Source organism: Ascaphus truei, chromosome 6 (assembly GCF_040206685.1).
Source record: "Ascaphus truei isolate aAscTru1 chromosome 6, aAscTru1.hap1, whole genome shotgun sequence".
Lineage (NCBI taxonomy): Eukaryota > Metazoa > Chordata > Amphibia > Anura > Ascaphidae > Ascaphus > Ascaphus truei.
In genome coordinates, this window is record NC_134488.1 from 53,425,694 (window position 1) to 53,442,447 (window position 16,754).

The following is a 16,754-nucleotide window of genomic DNA, read 5'->3' on the forward strand; positions in this document are numbered from 1 at the left end:
TACTGGCATAATATGCAGAGGCTTTATTGAGACATATAAAAATGTGTCAATCTCAGAGCAGAAAGCTTCCTCCCACGCATTTCAGGCCATAGTGGCGCTTTCTCAAGGAGTGACTGATTCAGTCTATCTGCTGCGCGTCTCTTACAGACAGGTACAGCCCGGTAGGATATCCAATCCAGTGGGATATTACAGCCAGCTATGGACTATCTAGAGGAGTGTCCATGAGATGCTCAGGCATTTTCCTCAAACATTGGGCCAGAACCGGCAGTTTCATCTGTAATAGTAAATATGGGCCATAGTGTATATCTGAGTTTTTCATTGTTATGACAGTGGGCAGTAGTTATATGGAATAATAGGAAGACCTACCTAGCATACATATTTTACTGAAATCAATCAAAATCTCCCGCCATTATTTTCCTTCGTGTTTATTTGAGTCAACTGTACTGGCATAAGCCAACTTGACTAGGAAATTCACATCAAATGGTGGAGAAGTACTAGTTAACTTGATATGTATGTGTAGCCCCATTCCCCCCATGTCTAGGGTGAATATGTGTGGTGCGCTGTTACATGTAGGCTCACAGGAGGCCTGATCCTCCACTGAAGGGAGCCTGGGGTGACAGCGCCTCCACCTGTGAGGAATTCTAACAATGCTGGATAACCCCGTCACAGGTCCCAATACAGTAAGTGTGTACATTTCTGTATTTTGTGTTTTGTTGTATTTCAGACGTTTTATCCAAATAAACCTTATTTTATTTCACTTCCTTGTTTTGCCTATTAGCTGATCCCAGAAATATAAATGTGTTAAGAGACCTGGTCTACCGTGATGGATGTATTTTACACAAATAATATTTATAGGATATATATCTCATGGATGACTAAATACGGAGAGGGGTGCTTCTACAGCTACCACGGAAGTTTGCATCCGCCAAGAGGAGACGACCCCAGCTAACCTTTCACCATTGGGCTGATTCGGACCCTGCAGCAGCAGATCGTGGATCCATCCGGGCCATACACGGTTTTTAAACCCACTGCTTTTACTAATATTGTTTTTGTACGTACGTCCCTTACATTTTTTATACAATATAAATATTGACATACTACACTATGAGAGTTTTTTTGCGCTTTGTTTTCTTTTTCTTTATATAGTGCTTGGAGTGAATGAGGAAAATAATGAAGGACTTTCACTATGAAATGTATGTCATACATAAAGCTGCATCATCACTATATAGCTGTGTATACACAGAAAGTATACACATTGTACACATAAAGTGTAGATATTCTTCTATTTTACCATTTTGCAAGATTAAATTGTTTGTCCCCAATCTCTTGTTGCAACTTTCTGTGTTTACACATTTTTACATAGTCATTAATATATGCCCCCTTTTATTCTTAAAAATAATTACTAAATTGGAATGTTACAAAACTTACACAATTAACTGTAATTTTCATCAATTCAAACAAAATTAAAACCTCTTTTGGTGTTTGATCAAGATCAATAGATCATTTTTTAAATCAATATTTGTTAAAATAAAGAGTTGTATTGATGGCTTTACCACAGCCTTTACTTTATTATGCATCAACAATACATTGATGGTTCCATGTACTGAAGTTAAGCATTAAGTTCAATGGCATGCTTGGAAAAGAACATCCATTATCTACCCATTACCATTTATATATTTGCCTCTAGGTTACAAAATTCCACTGTGCTGCTTAGTTTACATCCTGGTACATTAACATCAAACTCAAAGCAAGGCACATAGAAATTCCAGGATCTTTTAATATGCATTACCTTTATTTTTTTTTATATTTACCTTATTTTAAAATAATAAAAAAGAGTGCTACTTTTTATAATGACTGCAAAGACAAAGCATATATGGCATTAGGATAACTTTACCTTAAAGTCCTTCCAAAGTTAATTTATGGGAACATTATAACAATTGTATAATTAAATATTAATACTGTATATCTAATAAGCTTAATATGGCTATAAACAATACGGCAGTAGACAGCAAGAGTAATCCCCAGAAGTTCTTTTAAGGTGCAGTATCCCGCAATAATGACCTATTTTCAAAGTGAGCTCCATGTAATGCGCCCTTTATAGCAGGAATACCTAGTATGATTTATGTTATTTAATCTTACCTGAACCGGGGTATCTGCTGGTGTTCATCAGCTGTGAGCCTGGGTTGGACCGGCTCCAGGCAAACTGGGGAAACAATATGCTTATCGTGTTTGTTGTCCGCCACCATATTTTTTTCTTTTAAAACTGGCACAAAAAAATACAAATATCTCCAGAACCGGGGGACCACCAATAAGCTAAAAATGGAGCTTTAATGCTTTAAAACATATTACTAGCCTTATTTTTTCCTAGCTGTTATTTTTTTATTTTATTTGAAAAGGCCCAAAGTCGGTAGTGTATAGTTCACTTGTCAAATCTTACTGTTCATTCTAAATTTCTTCCCTCAATTAGGCAGAAAGAAATATGTAAGGATAACTGTCTCTTTAGGTTTATTAATAGCTAAATATTTAGAAAATATACTATACCCGTTCACAATGAGATAGATGGGAAAGGATGTAATTGGTGATAATGAGAGAGCAGCACTATAAAACACATTTCTTTACCAAAGTTTAGGCATTAACAAAGCTATCCCTAAAAAAGAACACCCTACCCTATTTTCGGATATTTGGATAACAGGAAACATTGCAACAGAAATGTGGAAAATTCAAGGGAAATAAAACATCTGACAATAATTGTATGCACGCAATCAAAGCTGGACCATTATACTTAACACTGAAGGATTCAGACATGACAAATCCAGTTTCGCAAGATTGGGAGAAAGTGGATGTAATGCCAATGTTTAAGAAGCGGACTAGAAGACAAGCAAAGGAGCCATTACCCTATCCTGTCCATATCGGAGAGCCAATAATGATAATTAGAGGTGTAAACCGGTGGGACGGGGGTCTTGGGCTGTGCAAAGTATTGTTCAACACATAGGGGCCTATGTGTATATAATGTATAATATAGCCAATAAAGAATATCACTTGTGAGCACATTCACATGTCAGACAGGTCTGCAACACTGCCTTTCACCATTATCACCTAGCATACAGTGCTTCCACTGCAGCAAGGGATTCTACGAAATGACATGCAAATGGATACACAATGTGTCACCTTTTGCCTGAAATCCATTTTAGATGGAACCCTTCTAAGCAAATGCTCTGCTGTTCATACAGCTTTTAAGCATGGCATGGGATTAGATGCAGAGCCAGTCAAACCACTCACAGATAGCTGTTTCAATCTTTATGGGTCTCATCAGTGTGAGGTTGGTTGTACTGGCTTTGCAATTTTCAAGGCTGGGTAGGTTTACCATACACCTTTTAAGTTATGGTGGGTGAAAGTGGTGACAACAAACCACCGTTAACATATAGCCAATAATGAATATCACTTGTGAGCACATTTACATGTCCTAGACAGGTCTGCAACCATGCCTTTCACCATTATGTGAAAGTCCCAAAACAGTATTTGGGGCTCAAGAGTATTTTGACAACAAAGATTTTTTTTTTTTTAGAAATAACATATTTTCTTAATAATTTCTTTAAAATTCTTATTGATAGAGTATTCCTTTAAATAGTCCAAATACTGTAGTGCCGACGAGTATTCTAAAACAAATCTGGGGCAATCACCAACAAGACCCAGATACATGCTGGGTACATGCTGCAACATTTCAGTGACATTTCTGCAGACAGACTAATGGCCCATCGGATTAACAGCGGGGTCCCTGGCAGTCCTATTCAAACTGAATGGGACTGCCAGGGACCCCTGCTGTGTTAATCCGATGGGCCATTAGTCTCTGCAGAAATGCCACTGAAATGCTGTAGCATGTACCCAGCATGTACCTGGATCTTGTTGGTGATAGCTCCAGATTTTCCAAGGCAAGTTTAAGGCAAGTTTTATAATACTCGTCAGCGCACCTGTACAGCATAAGAGACATAAGGGTATGGGGCTAATCATGAGCGAAGAGAACGCTTACCTGGGCTTTCTCTCTATGAGAGTATGCACCATCCAGGATATAAACAGCGCAGAGATTTCTTCTTAAACTTATTGAGTATGCAGTCTTAGCCCCCTTTATTCTGGTAAACAAGCTGTTAAACGACACAATGTATCTCACATGTTGCTGCGCGAGGTGTCCTTGGATCCATAAAGTTATCAAAGTTACAGAAATCCTCAGTGTGCGAATCCGCCAAGTAGCAAGAACAAAAATAGAGAAAAGTTGCGACGTATCACCATCAACTGGATGGTGATGCGTCACATCTTTTCTCTATTTTTATGTAATGTATATAACCCGGTTCACTTAATGTAACTATGTATTTGTAACCATGTATTTGCCATCATAACTCTATGCCCCTGACATACTTGAAAACAAGAGGTATCTCTCAATGTATTACTTCCTGGTAAAACATTTGATAAATAAATAAATATGTACTAAGTATCGCAAACAAGTTGTTTTGGTGCACAGTTTGTGCACAGAAATCTAATTTTAAATGGTGCTTGTCTGTTCGTCTTGGGGAGCGCAAATGTATATTTTTTAAAAATAGAAAACACAAAAATAGTGCAATATGTCTTTTAAATGTACAAATCAAGTCTTGAGTATCCTATAGCGTGTGAAGTCACATACTCCTATACTCAGTTCCTCAACCTGACAAAGTAACGTTGTTTGCGAAACGCGTAGTTCCGAGTTGGGATGTGTAGCTTTTTGTCCATCGAAAGACAAAGCGTTCCGCCTACAGTCCTGTCTACCGGACGCGGAAGCAGGATCGAACTGTACTGGAGTGGCTACCTGTACCAGACATGTTTTGTACATGTGAGTTATTGAATACTCTTACTTTTTAACTAATAAATTGCAAAGTTTATATCATCTTTGTGGATCCAATGCAAGGATGCTGGGTGTCTGCATACGCATGATACCAAGTGACCGAGAGACGAGCAATCCACTGGCGAAAGGAGGCACAGTCAGTGAACAAAGAACAATCTTATGTGAGTTAGTCTCACACACGGCCGTGTGAGTACAGTCTCTATATATTCATATTTTATCCCCATCTACAGAGCATTGTTCTACTGTTCTATCATATTATCATTGTTTTATTAACATCTTTGAGGAAATTATCACTACTAATAAATGTTTTTATATATTTTATATATTTTCTTTCGCTCACCGTCACCTTTATCGTTCTACAAGGATCAAGGGAGGACCCTTTTTGGTCGAGCAGCATCCTATTACAGGGCCAGTATAATACCATTTGGTTTTCGGTGCATATTTTTATGATTGTTTATTTTTATATATACTAGAGGGAGCGCCTCAGTTATTTTCTATAGCTCATTAGGAATGACGTCAGAATCTCTAAGATAATACCCTCACCGACCGCAGTGATATATATAGAGAGAAGAAGAGAGAAGAGAGAAGAAGACCCCCTGCTCACGCACACTAGTATTAACATTTGTATAAAAACCCTGCGAGATATGTGCAGGGAGAGGCAGCTTTCTCTCTGTGCAGCTCTCTATGCAGCTGGGCATGATCACAGCAGATCGCACGGGTGAGACATTTTGAGGGAGGCTGAGATGACATCGCTGCTCATCGTACGTTTTGGTCATTTTGCCATCACATGGCTTCAGATTCTTTCTGAATACCGTGATAACTAACCTGACAAAACCTCAGGCGGTAACATGCCAAACGTGAGATTTTATCAAGGCTACTAGAATAGGCCCCTAAATGTTAATAGACCCTGACAAAGCAAATCAACAATCTGAGAAAAACATGTTTTTTTAGGCCCACCGTAGCATCCGTAGTCCCCAGTGACTTCACCAGGACACTATCCGGAAGATCTGAGGTTCGTGGAGAGGAGAGCAGAGGACAGATGGAGGTGTGCCGAGATCGGGACATGGGACGGAGGAGCCAGGTTTTTCTCTACATATGTGCACTTACATAGACACGTTTGTGAGGGTCCATTCTGGTGTTTTAATTGTGTTGGTTTATACCTTATAAAGACATACTTCACCATAGGAGGTTTTTTCTTTGTATATATATATATATATATATATATATATATATATATATATATATATATATACAGTGTTCGACAAACCTATACATTTGCTCGCCCCGGGCGAGTGGATTTAACCCCCTGGCGAGTAAATATTTGCCCAAGCAGCACACGTTTGGTACTAGGTGGCGAGTAGATTTTTTTGTGTGGCGAGTAGATTTTTTGGTGATTTGTCAACCACCGTGTATATATATATATATATATATATATATATATATATATATAAATATATATATATATATATATATAGCCAAATTAGTGGCATCCCCTTTAATTAATTATTGAAACACAAAGCTATTGCAAATATATTGATGTTTGAAAACATTTTTGAAATGTTGAATCAATGTAATATAATTTGTTTATTTTGAAATGATTTGCAATTCTACTATACAATTATAATCTTTAAATAGAAACATTTCCTGTTGCTTTCTTAGTAACATCTCCTCAGGAAGCCTTGCTTTTGTGAGATTGTTGTTTTTTTTGTTTTTTTAATTAAGTACACAATAGCTTTAAGCATCTACAAAAGATGTTTGAACAACGCAATCTCCACCTAAACAAACAGTGACTAATGGGATGAATGCAAACCTGTGGAAACTAATAGAATTTGTAGTGGTATAAATAGCTATAATTCCCTGAGGCAGAGACCATGTCACACCCAAATGAACAATACTGTACTTAATCCCATTATAAAAATATAGCACCACAATAATTTAAGGTCTTTATAAAACTCTTACATGGGAATAACCAGTTTCTTTTGCTCCAAAGAGTAGATAAACAATGTTTTTTAAGGTGTAGTCCTATGTAGAACCAAACTGAACGAATGCCAATTGTATCCTGCAGGTGATTTATCTAGAAAATGTTTATAAACATGGAAATCTGAGGTTTTCAGAAGAGTGCTTTATCTCTTACCTATCCTGTCCCATTACAGTACTTATTGGCTTTCCAACAGGCAGGGGAAATGATCACCTACAGTAGATTGACAATCAACACCTTTTCAGAATTCCAGTGGTAAATACAGGCATACCCCGCATTAACATACACAATGGGACCGGAGCATGTATGTAAAGCGAAAATGTACTTAAAGTGAAGCACTACCTTTTCCCACTTATCGATGCATGTACGGTACTGCAATCATCATATACGTGCATAACTGATGTAAATAACGCATGTATAACAGGCTCTATAGTCTCCCCGCTTGTGCACAGCTTTGGTACAGGTAGGGAGCCGGTATTACTGTTCAGGACGTGCTGACAGGCGCATGCGTGAGCTGCCGTTTGCCTATTGAGCGAGATGTACTTACTCGCGAGTGTACTTAAAGTGAGTGTCCTTAAACCGGGGTATGCCTGTACAAGTGAAGGAAAAATGGCAGACACAAATTATTACACAATTCTTCTACTTATCTATTGTATATGTTCAGTGTGTTAATAATATAGGTTTAATGTATTAAATATATCATTGTTGTTAGATCAGATTGGTCTTACATGGAGCTGGTCTTTTCCATTTTTTAAAAAACAGCACACTGGGCTACAGATGTAGCAGAAGTTATTACTCACATTAACGTTATTTAACGATATATATATATACACACAAAGAAAAAGAGTAACCTCGCATCTACTCTGATAATTTAAACAGTCACCATAAGCCGGTATATAACGGTATAATTACCATGTCCAGCGGTGCTCACGGGCCAATAGTAATTGAACAGCAAGAGAAAAAAGAAACCCGCTAAGAGCACTCAGGTGTACCAACAATGAAAAATAACAATTTATTAGTTGACACATAAACATTAAAAAAAACAGTGCAGAATAATTACAATATGGCGTGGACCCCTGACACGAGCACTGCAGACAACACTGATGTGTAGGGAGGGTGAACTAACACTGTAGTCACCAATCCTGTATAGTAATATGACATGAAAGGCACAAGATCATACAATGCAATAATTAATATCCAAAGTGCTAGAGTAAAAATATGTAGAACTCAGCACATAGAGAAAACAGATGCCTATAACATAATAATAATATCAAATCAGTACTCAAAAAATGAAGCCTGTGAGAGAAAGATATAATCAACTCCCAGAATGAGGAATAAATTGTAGATTAATAATTCTCTCAAGATGTAAAAAATAACACTGAGCAGACAGCTTACCTTATAAGGTGTGTGTAAATAGGCACAACCTAATGCATGTAATGTGCAAAATCCAATGGCCAGCTCACTGAGAAAGTACTTCTCTCCAGCTGTAGAAAGTAACACTGAGCAGTAATCACATCACCTTGCGAAAGGTCCCACACGTGGACCGAAACGTTGGAAAGATGTCTTGTTAATACAATTTCTTTTGGCTACTTACCTGGAGTGCTGCCTCTGATATTTGTCTTCAAACGGTATCGTATTGCCTATTTGTACCATACAGAATTTGCACCCAATTCATTGATTTAACCAGACAGAGTGCCTATTGTTCTTCACTATATATATATATATATATATATATATATGTATATATATATATATATATATATACAAAGCTGTGACCATGCAGCAAGCTTAAGCCTGTAGGGAACCATGTTAAAAATGGTTTTTGAGGCAAAAAGTGACACTGTGTGCTCATTTGCATGTAATTTCCCAGAATCCCTTGCTGCAGTGGAAGTGCTGTTTGCTGGGTGATAATGGTGAAAGACAGGGTTGCAGACCTGTCTAAGACATGCAAATGAATATACAGGAATATTTACAGTTGCTTTATGCTTTACTGTGGAGGGTTTTAGTCACTTTTTTTACCCACCATAACCTTAATAGTGGTGTTATATATATATATATATATAATGTAGCCCTATTTAAAACAACGGTAACTCATGTGTTAGCATCTAAGCCCTCAGGGGTTCCGCGGCCGCCAGAGGGGGAGAGCCGGGACAACTCTCCCAGCTGTCCCAGGACTGGCGGCACAGCAGCACCCCAAGCAGCAGTGACCCGACGGCTCCTGAGCTAAGCAGCGGGCAGCTCACTGCTATTCTTCCCTCTGCCTGCTCCGGTCAGTGTGCGCGCTTGCAGGGATGGAGAGGGGGAAGAGGAGAGGGAACACATTCCAAGTGCTTCACTCCTGAATGGGTCCTGACAGGAGGTCAGAGTGTTTGTGGGGGGGAGAGTGTGTGTGTAAGTGGGAGAGTGTGTGTGTAAGTGGGAGAGTGTAATGTGAGTGTATGTGTTTTAGAGGGAGAGTGTGTGTGTGTATGTGTGTGTGTAAGAGGGAGAGTGTGTGAATTCTTGTGAGGGGGGAGAGAGACAGGGGTGACGGGAGGGGGGAGAGAGATGGGGGGGAGTTATGGGGGCGGAGAGACAGGGCAACGGGGGGATAAGAGACAGGGGGCGAGGGTAGGGGTTCCCCAGAAATTCAAAATTGAATTCTGGGGTTCCCTAACCAAAAAAAGTTTTAAAACCACTGTTCTAAGCTATGACGTTTCTATAAGTTAACCTTATTTGTATCACAAGGGTTATTTAATGCTAAATGGTCACTTTTTTGGTAGATACAAATGAGATTAAATATCACAACCCACTTATGAATGTGCTATGTGAGTAGGAGATGTGATGTGCAGGGGGGGAGAGCAGATGGGATGTGCAGGGGGAGAGAAGATATGCTGTTAGGGGGGATAAGATGGGATGTGCAGGGGGGAGATGAGATGGGATGTGCAGGGGGGGAGATGAGATGGGATGTGCAGGGAGGGAGATGTGATGTGCAGGGGGAGAGATGTGATGTGCATGGGGGAGAGGAGATATGCTGTGTAGGGGGGAGAGGATATGTGATGTGCAGGGGGAGAGGAGATATGCTGTGTAGGGGGTTAGGAGATGTGATGTGCAGGGGGAGAGGAGATATGCTGTGTAGGGGGTTAGGAGATGTGATGTGCAGTGGGAGAGGAGATGTGATGTGCAGGGGGAAAGGAGATGTGATGTGCAGGGGGGAGAGGAGATATGCTGTGTAGGGGGTTAGGAGATGTGATGTGCAGTGGGAGAGGAGATGTGATGTGCAGGGGGAGAGGAGATGTGATGTGCAGGGGGAGAGGAGATATGTTGTGCAGGGGGGGAGAGGAGATGTGATGTGCAGGGGGAGAGGAGATAGGATGTGCAGGGGGTGAGAGGAGATGTGGAGGGGGGTATTATGTGTGTGTGATGTGCAGGGGAGTATTATGGGGCTGATGTATGTGTGATGTGCAGGGGGTGTAATGTGTGTGATGTGCGGGGGGGATGATGTGTATGATGTGCTGGGGGGAAATGTGTGTGATGTGCAGGGAGGGGGAGTGTGTGATGTGCAGAGGGGGGGGGGTTATGTGCAGAGGGGGGGGGGGTGATGTGCAGGGGGGTTATGTGTGTGAGAGAGGTGGGGGCAAGAGAGAAAGAGGTGGGGGTTAGAGGTGGGAGGGGTAAGAAAGGGGTCGGACATGTGGGAGAGAGGTGTAGGGGAGTAAGAGGTGGGTGGGAGAGACAGAGAGGGGGTGGACTCGCAAGGCTGCCGACACTGGGTGTCGGTAAGGGAGTGGAAGCGAGAGAGGTGGGTGGGAGAAGGGAGAGATGGGTGTGGGAGATGGAGGGGGAGTCTTGCAAGGCCGCCAACACTGGGGGGGTGGAGGGGGGGTTATTTGGGGACCAGTAGAAACTGTCGTCCTGGGTCCCAGAAAAGCTCTCTGTTTCTCTTATTTGAGACAGAAAACATGAGGTGATATCTTTTTTACTTGGACTAGCAATAGATATAACACAAGTTTTACCAGCGTTCTCTCTTCCTCGGGTCAGCAATACTGATTTACAAACATTCCATAAGCTTAACACAGATGTAAAAAAAGGAAAACAAAATAGCCATCTAAGGCAGATGATATAGAGAAGGAATAAACCGACAGGGCAATAAATTGATGAAATGGATAGTGAGACACAGGACCATACAGCACATTCATCAGCAGAGTGCAGGGGGTGGAGATGCAGGTGGATAGAGGGGGGTAATTGTAAAATTCACAGAGAGGCGGGGAGAAACATTTGCAAAAAATTATGCTAGTGGGTTAAAAACCCAATATCAGCATTAAGTCCTCTTGTTTTCGTGTCAAAGTGTATTATCATTTTGAGTTCAAAGGTTTTCCGTTATTGAGTGCTTTAAAACATTCCATTGAGGATTTGGATTTTTAAGTCATTTATGGAATGATCTGGCTGTGATCTATCACAACTGGACTAACATGGCTATTTCTAGTTAATTATTTGCTGCAATTCCAGCATGCTGTATGACTGTGATATACTATACCAGCATGTACTAAAGGCATCAGAATGATCTGTGAACCATCTAGCCACCCTATGAAGTCACAAATGTGATCAACGTGGAAGAGGAACATTTATATATGGAATGTCATGGAAATAATGGCTTCTTAGGTCCTAGTGTGTGTATAGTATACCTGTGATGTCATATAAAAAATATTTTTATACTACAATGGAGCTGTCTGCTTAGTGTTTAGTTGGGCACAAAATGTTGAACAGATTATTTTTTGATCAACAAACTCACAGCATAATGAAAATATAAGAGCGCACTTTGGATAAAACATAATAAAATATTACATTGATACCATAATCAATGTTACAAACATCTAATAATCTTTTTAAACGTTTACAAAATAAGATACAATGAGATAGATGTTTACAATAGCCTTAAAGTACTATATTTAAAATATATTTTTATTCATACAAGTATAAATTCATATATTTTTTAGCAAAATTCCAACTAAATAGGTTTTGATCATGAATAATTCATACTTTAAGGTTTTTACGCTTAGCAATATAGTTTAGATTGGAAAAAGACATTTCAGTAAATATAAAACAGTTCAGTCTCTTCTTTATACTGTATGTGGGTGATCGATACCTGAAAATAAATTCAGTGGATCAATAAGGGGGGGGGGGGAGAGAGGAGGGAATCAGAGCTCTTGCTACAGCCTGTTAAGTAGAGCGGTGCTAGGAGCGAAGGATACACCAATAAACAATACTTGCCTAAGCAGGAAAAAGAGCCCCTGTATATAGCACTCAATTCCTATGGTGGATGAATGGATTATAATCTTAAAATGTAACCTTTATTAAGGTATGCTACATAAAATATAGGTGGACAAACAAAAATATATGAACATCACAAAAACGACGCAATAAAAGGCTAGGTTAGTATGAGAGCTCGGATCTTATAGGTATGTACCTATTGAGTTACTTGGGAACCCAAATATATAATATGCTAATGCAATTCCGATATTTCCAGGTTAATAGTATAACCCAAACTCTATGTGTGATAGAGGGAGGGTTCGTAAAGCCTATAGGCTGATACAGTCTCAGTCTCATTTTTGTTAAATAAATCATGACACAATGTAATATGTCATGTGTTGTTGTTGTTGTTCATCTGAGGTTGTATTTACCTAATTTTAAGTCCTGCTAAGGAACAGATGATTGTTATTATGTCCTGATATGTAAAACCATAGAATTCAAAGAGGGTGTACTTTCTTTTTCACACAACTGTATATCTGAGTAAATTAGAAGTGAGGTGACTGCTTTAAATTCACAAATTATTATTATTTTTATAATACTTACACTTAATTTTTTTTTTTAAAGTTTCAACATTTTAGTGATTTAGGCCATCTTTTCCAACAGTTTATTGTGGTTCTAAGTAGCACTGAACTTTTAACCCTTTTTGATGCGCCATATTTGCAGCTCTAGAATGCAATGGACATTCTGGCACCAAGACCACCTAATCTCACAACATGCCTTTTAACGTAAGAGATGAGAGGTATATCAAGTTAAAGACAATATGGCCCAGATTCACTTTCCCTCATTTTATTATCTATTTTTTCCTCCCTCAGGGTTTGTGTACATGTCGCTATGACTACCTAGCCAGCATGTAAACAAATAGCGATACGTCACTTCCGGTTTGGTAAAGCACCCATATATCATCCGGTTTGACTTTAAACTCCATTGCTATTTACCCTGTCAGTCTCCCCAAGAGGTTAGATGATGTGCATAATAAGGCAAAGTCAGCCGGTAAACAACAGTGACTCGCGCATTGCGACACGTCACTTCCGGTGTACCGAGATAGCCGCGTCACTTCCGGTTTATGAATTTTCACGGAGGTTCCAAATTTAGCTAATTGGGACCACTATAAGAGGGCTAGTATGGCACACCTAACTGTACTCTCCGACGAAGCGCCACACAGGCGTGAAACGCGTTAGAGACAGAGGCTTTTTTCCCTGCACCCATGTCTGTCTGCACCATGTTTTTTCAATAAAGAACTTTATTTTTATCAAACTGCAGCTGTCCCGTGGATCCAGTTCCTTGCTGTGCACTGCATTTCTACACTTGTGGCTACCTGAATCATCTCAACTGGCAGAAGCACGCATTCCAGAAGGCACAATGGGCAAGGTCACGTGAGTTTGTACCTTAAACAGTACATAGAGGTATTTTATTGGTGTTATTACAAGTTGTCAGTACCAGTCCACATTGGCAGTGAGGGGGTGGGGCTCATATATCTCCATTACCCACACTCACCAGGACATTTATTCAGGTCTCAGACACATATACTCACCCATATATACCTCACTCATTTATATATACCTTAAACCCAGCCTATGACCTTCAATCAAGAAATTATTGTTTATTACAAATCTTGTCACTAGAGCACTATATTTGAACAATGTTCTTCTACCTACTCCATTAAGACATCTTAAAGCTGACTCAAGTCAATAAGCTATAAGGTATTTTCCAGTACTAGAAAGTGTCTTATGGCAGACTGATCAGTACTGTAAATATGAGCCATGGTTTATTTTGGCAATGGAAGGTTTCTAATAGCATATCACCGCTTAGTTACTATGGCCTGTAATGTTTATTGAACTTCATAAGGACACTGTAATTGTTAAGAAAATGTCATATGTGTGAGGTAACACTAGCTGCTACAAGACCTTAAGATTGCTTTATACTCCAAGGACTTACTTCAGATGTTTCCTGTGTTTCCTGTTTATCGTCTTGCCCTTTTCCTGCAATTTTTAACAGATTTCAAAAGGCAAGGACAACCAAACAATGCATAAGAAAGAATGTAAAATATACTATTCCAATGATAAATGCTAAAAGTGCAGTTTGTTTTCAAAAGAGAAAAAAATGTTGTTCAAAAATTATCTGAAAATTGAAAGAAAAATGTGATTTCCTGATTCGTTTTGTAGTAATGCTGTAACAATTTGAAATAAATTTTTGGAATCTTGATTATACCACAAATGAAGATTAGCATATGTTGTTTTATATGTGAATTTGTGCTAGCAGTTATTCACACATGCTCATAAAAGGAAAATGTGAATTATTATGCTGGGATTTTGTTGTGGATTTTTTTTATTAGTATTAGAAACTTTTCTGAAGTAAAGTTTCCTCGAAAATTTTCAGCATAAAATATAAAAGTAAGTAAAAGCTTTATACAGTACAATACTGTCCATGAAGAGATACCTGTGCACAGAAAGGAATATGACCAAGATGCGTAGGATATAGGCTAATTTGGACGGATCTCTCCCTACCCCCATGGATATCGCTCTCTCTCTCGCCTGAAAATTTTAACCATGTGTTATTTCAAGAAGTAGCAATGGGTTAACGTTACACTATTCTCTATAGTGATTATGCCTTATGAATAATCTGACGTTCATTTACATAAACGTTAGGTTTAATTGCCTATATAAGATAAATGCATCTGGTCTACAGAGAGATTTGCTACTGGCCCTGCATATCGAAAAATGACTTGCTTCTGTACAGTATATATATCATTAAATATCTGAGATGCAACTGATTTGCATCAAGACCAACATTTCATTTGATCAAATCCTATCACTATATGTTAAAGTTTAAAAAACTATACTAACCACTACTGGAGGCAAAAAAAATCACACAAAAAATATTAGTCTGAGGTGCAACAACAGAACAAAAATTTCAATGCAAACACGCACGCACAACTAATTTAGTGGTAAACAATTGCACTCACATTTGTGCTTGCTGCAGTAAACACATATAACCCAATCAGGTATAGCTAGAACCACCTCGTGGACCTCTAGGATCCCACAGCATGGAATAGAAGCCCCTGAGGAAGTGAGAGATCTTCAGGAAATGCGTAGGGTGATCCAGCGAATTTGTGTTGATTGTGAAAATCCCCAGCGGCCATCTTGGTAGTGACATCACCACTAACGGGGAGGCGCTGAGGTGCAGGAGATTGGATAAGGGATCATAGAGAGTGCAGGTTCCAGAGTGATAATAAGACACGCAGTTCATGCACGCATGATGGGATCTATATATATATATATATATATATATATATATATATATATATATATATATATATGTAACAAGTGCAAAACGAGCCGTATGCTTAAGGAACGCATGGCTGTGCACAGGTCAACAATCTGAAAGGCACTTTTGGACCAAAACACTGAGGATGACCTCAAACTTCTTCCGGTGGCAAGACATTTCAAACAAAATCGACACAGTCTCTCGTCACTTAAATGTATGCCGATCCTGCAAGCCAACATATCTACCCGTGGTGGGGACCGTAACAGACTGTTGCTACAATTGGAGGCCAAAGCCATCTATGACCTTAGGACCATGTCTCTATATGGCTTAAATGAGGATTTTAGACTGGGATGCTTCATTTAAAACTTTATTTTTGTCATGCATTTTTTCTTCTACCCCCCTTTCCTTGCTCATTTTTCCTCGGTTATTGATGTTGTCATTGCCCTGACTATATTCATTGGTCTTTATTGTTCATCGTTTTTCATTAATTATATTTTTTGCTCGTCTGTATTTTCTGTCTTATACCTAGGGTGACCAGATTTTCAAAATGAAAAACCGGGACACATTAAAAAATTATTTATAGAACAAATTATATCACATGACGCACCCCATTGCCATGACAACGAGACACTGACGTCAGGTGGTGACATGTTGCCATGACAATGTGGCATCCCGTGATGCCTCGGCGCCATAATGCGTCCCGTTGTCATGTCAACTTGATGCCGCGTGACGTCACGGAGGGGCTCGTTGTTATGGCAATGTGCATTACATGACGTCGCGCAGCCATGTTAACGGAATTTGGAGGGGAGGATACAGCCAAAGGCAAGATAAATATATAATAAATAGATCTAAAAAAATGTTATCTCCACACAGAGTCACTGACCTACACATAGAGCCACTGACCCACACACCCACACACACGGAGCCACTGACCCACACACACAGAGCCACTGACCCATAACACACACACACACACACACACACACACACACAGAGCCACTGACCCACACACGGAGCCACTGACCCACACACACAGAGCCACTGACCCACACACACAGAGCCACTGACCCACACACACAGAGCCACTGACCGATAACACCCACACACAAGGAGCCACTGACCCACACACAGAGCCACTGACCCACACACCGACACACTCGGGGCCCCTGACCCACATACCCACACACAAGGAGCCACTGACCCACACACAAGGAGCCACTGACCCACACACACACAGAGCCACTGACCCACACACACACACACACACAGAGCCACTGACCCACAAACACACACACACAGAGCCACTGACCCCCCCACAAACACAGATCCACTGACCCCCCCCCCCCCACACAC

At 39.9% G+C, this 16,754-nt stretch overlaps 1 protein-coding gene across 2 annotated transcripts in view; it reads right to left on the minus strand.

Moving 5' to 3' along the window:
* ESAM (endothelial cell adhesion molecule) overlaps positions 1–16,754 on the minus strand; it is a 135,940-nt gene that overhangs the window by 59,203 nt on the left and 59,983 nt on the right. The window contains exon 1 of one of the 2 annotated variants that reach the window (XM_075604299.1): positions 2,140–2,192. The exons of the other annotated variant lie outside the window; for it this stretch is intronic. Within the exon in view, the coding sequence (XP_075460414.1) occupies positions 2,140–2,167 (28 nt within the window). The 5' untranslated portion in view covers positions 2,168–2,192. Of the gene's footprint in view, positions 1–2,139; positions 2,193–16,754 lie in introns of those variants that run through there. 2 annotated transcript variants of the gene reach the window in all.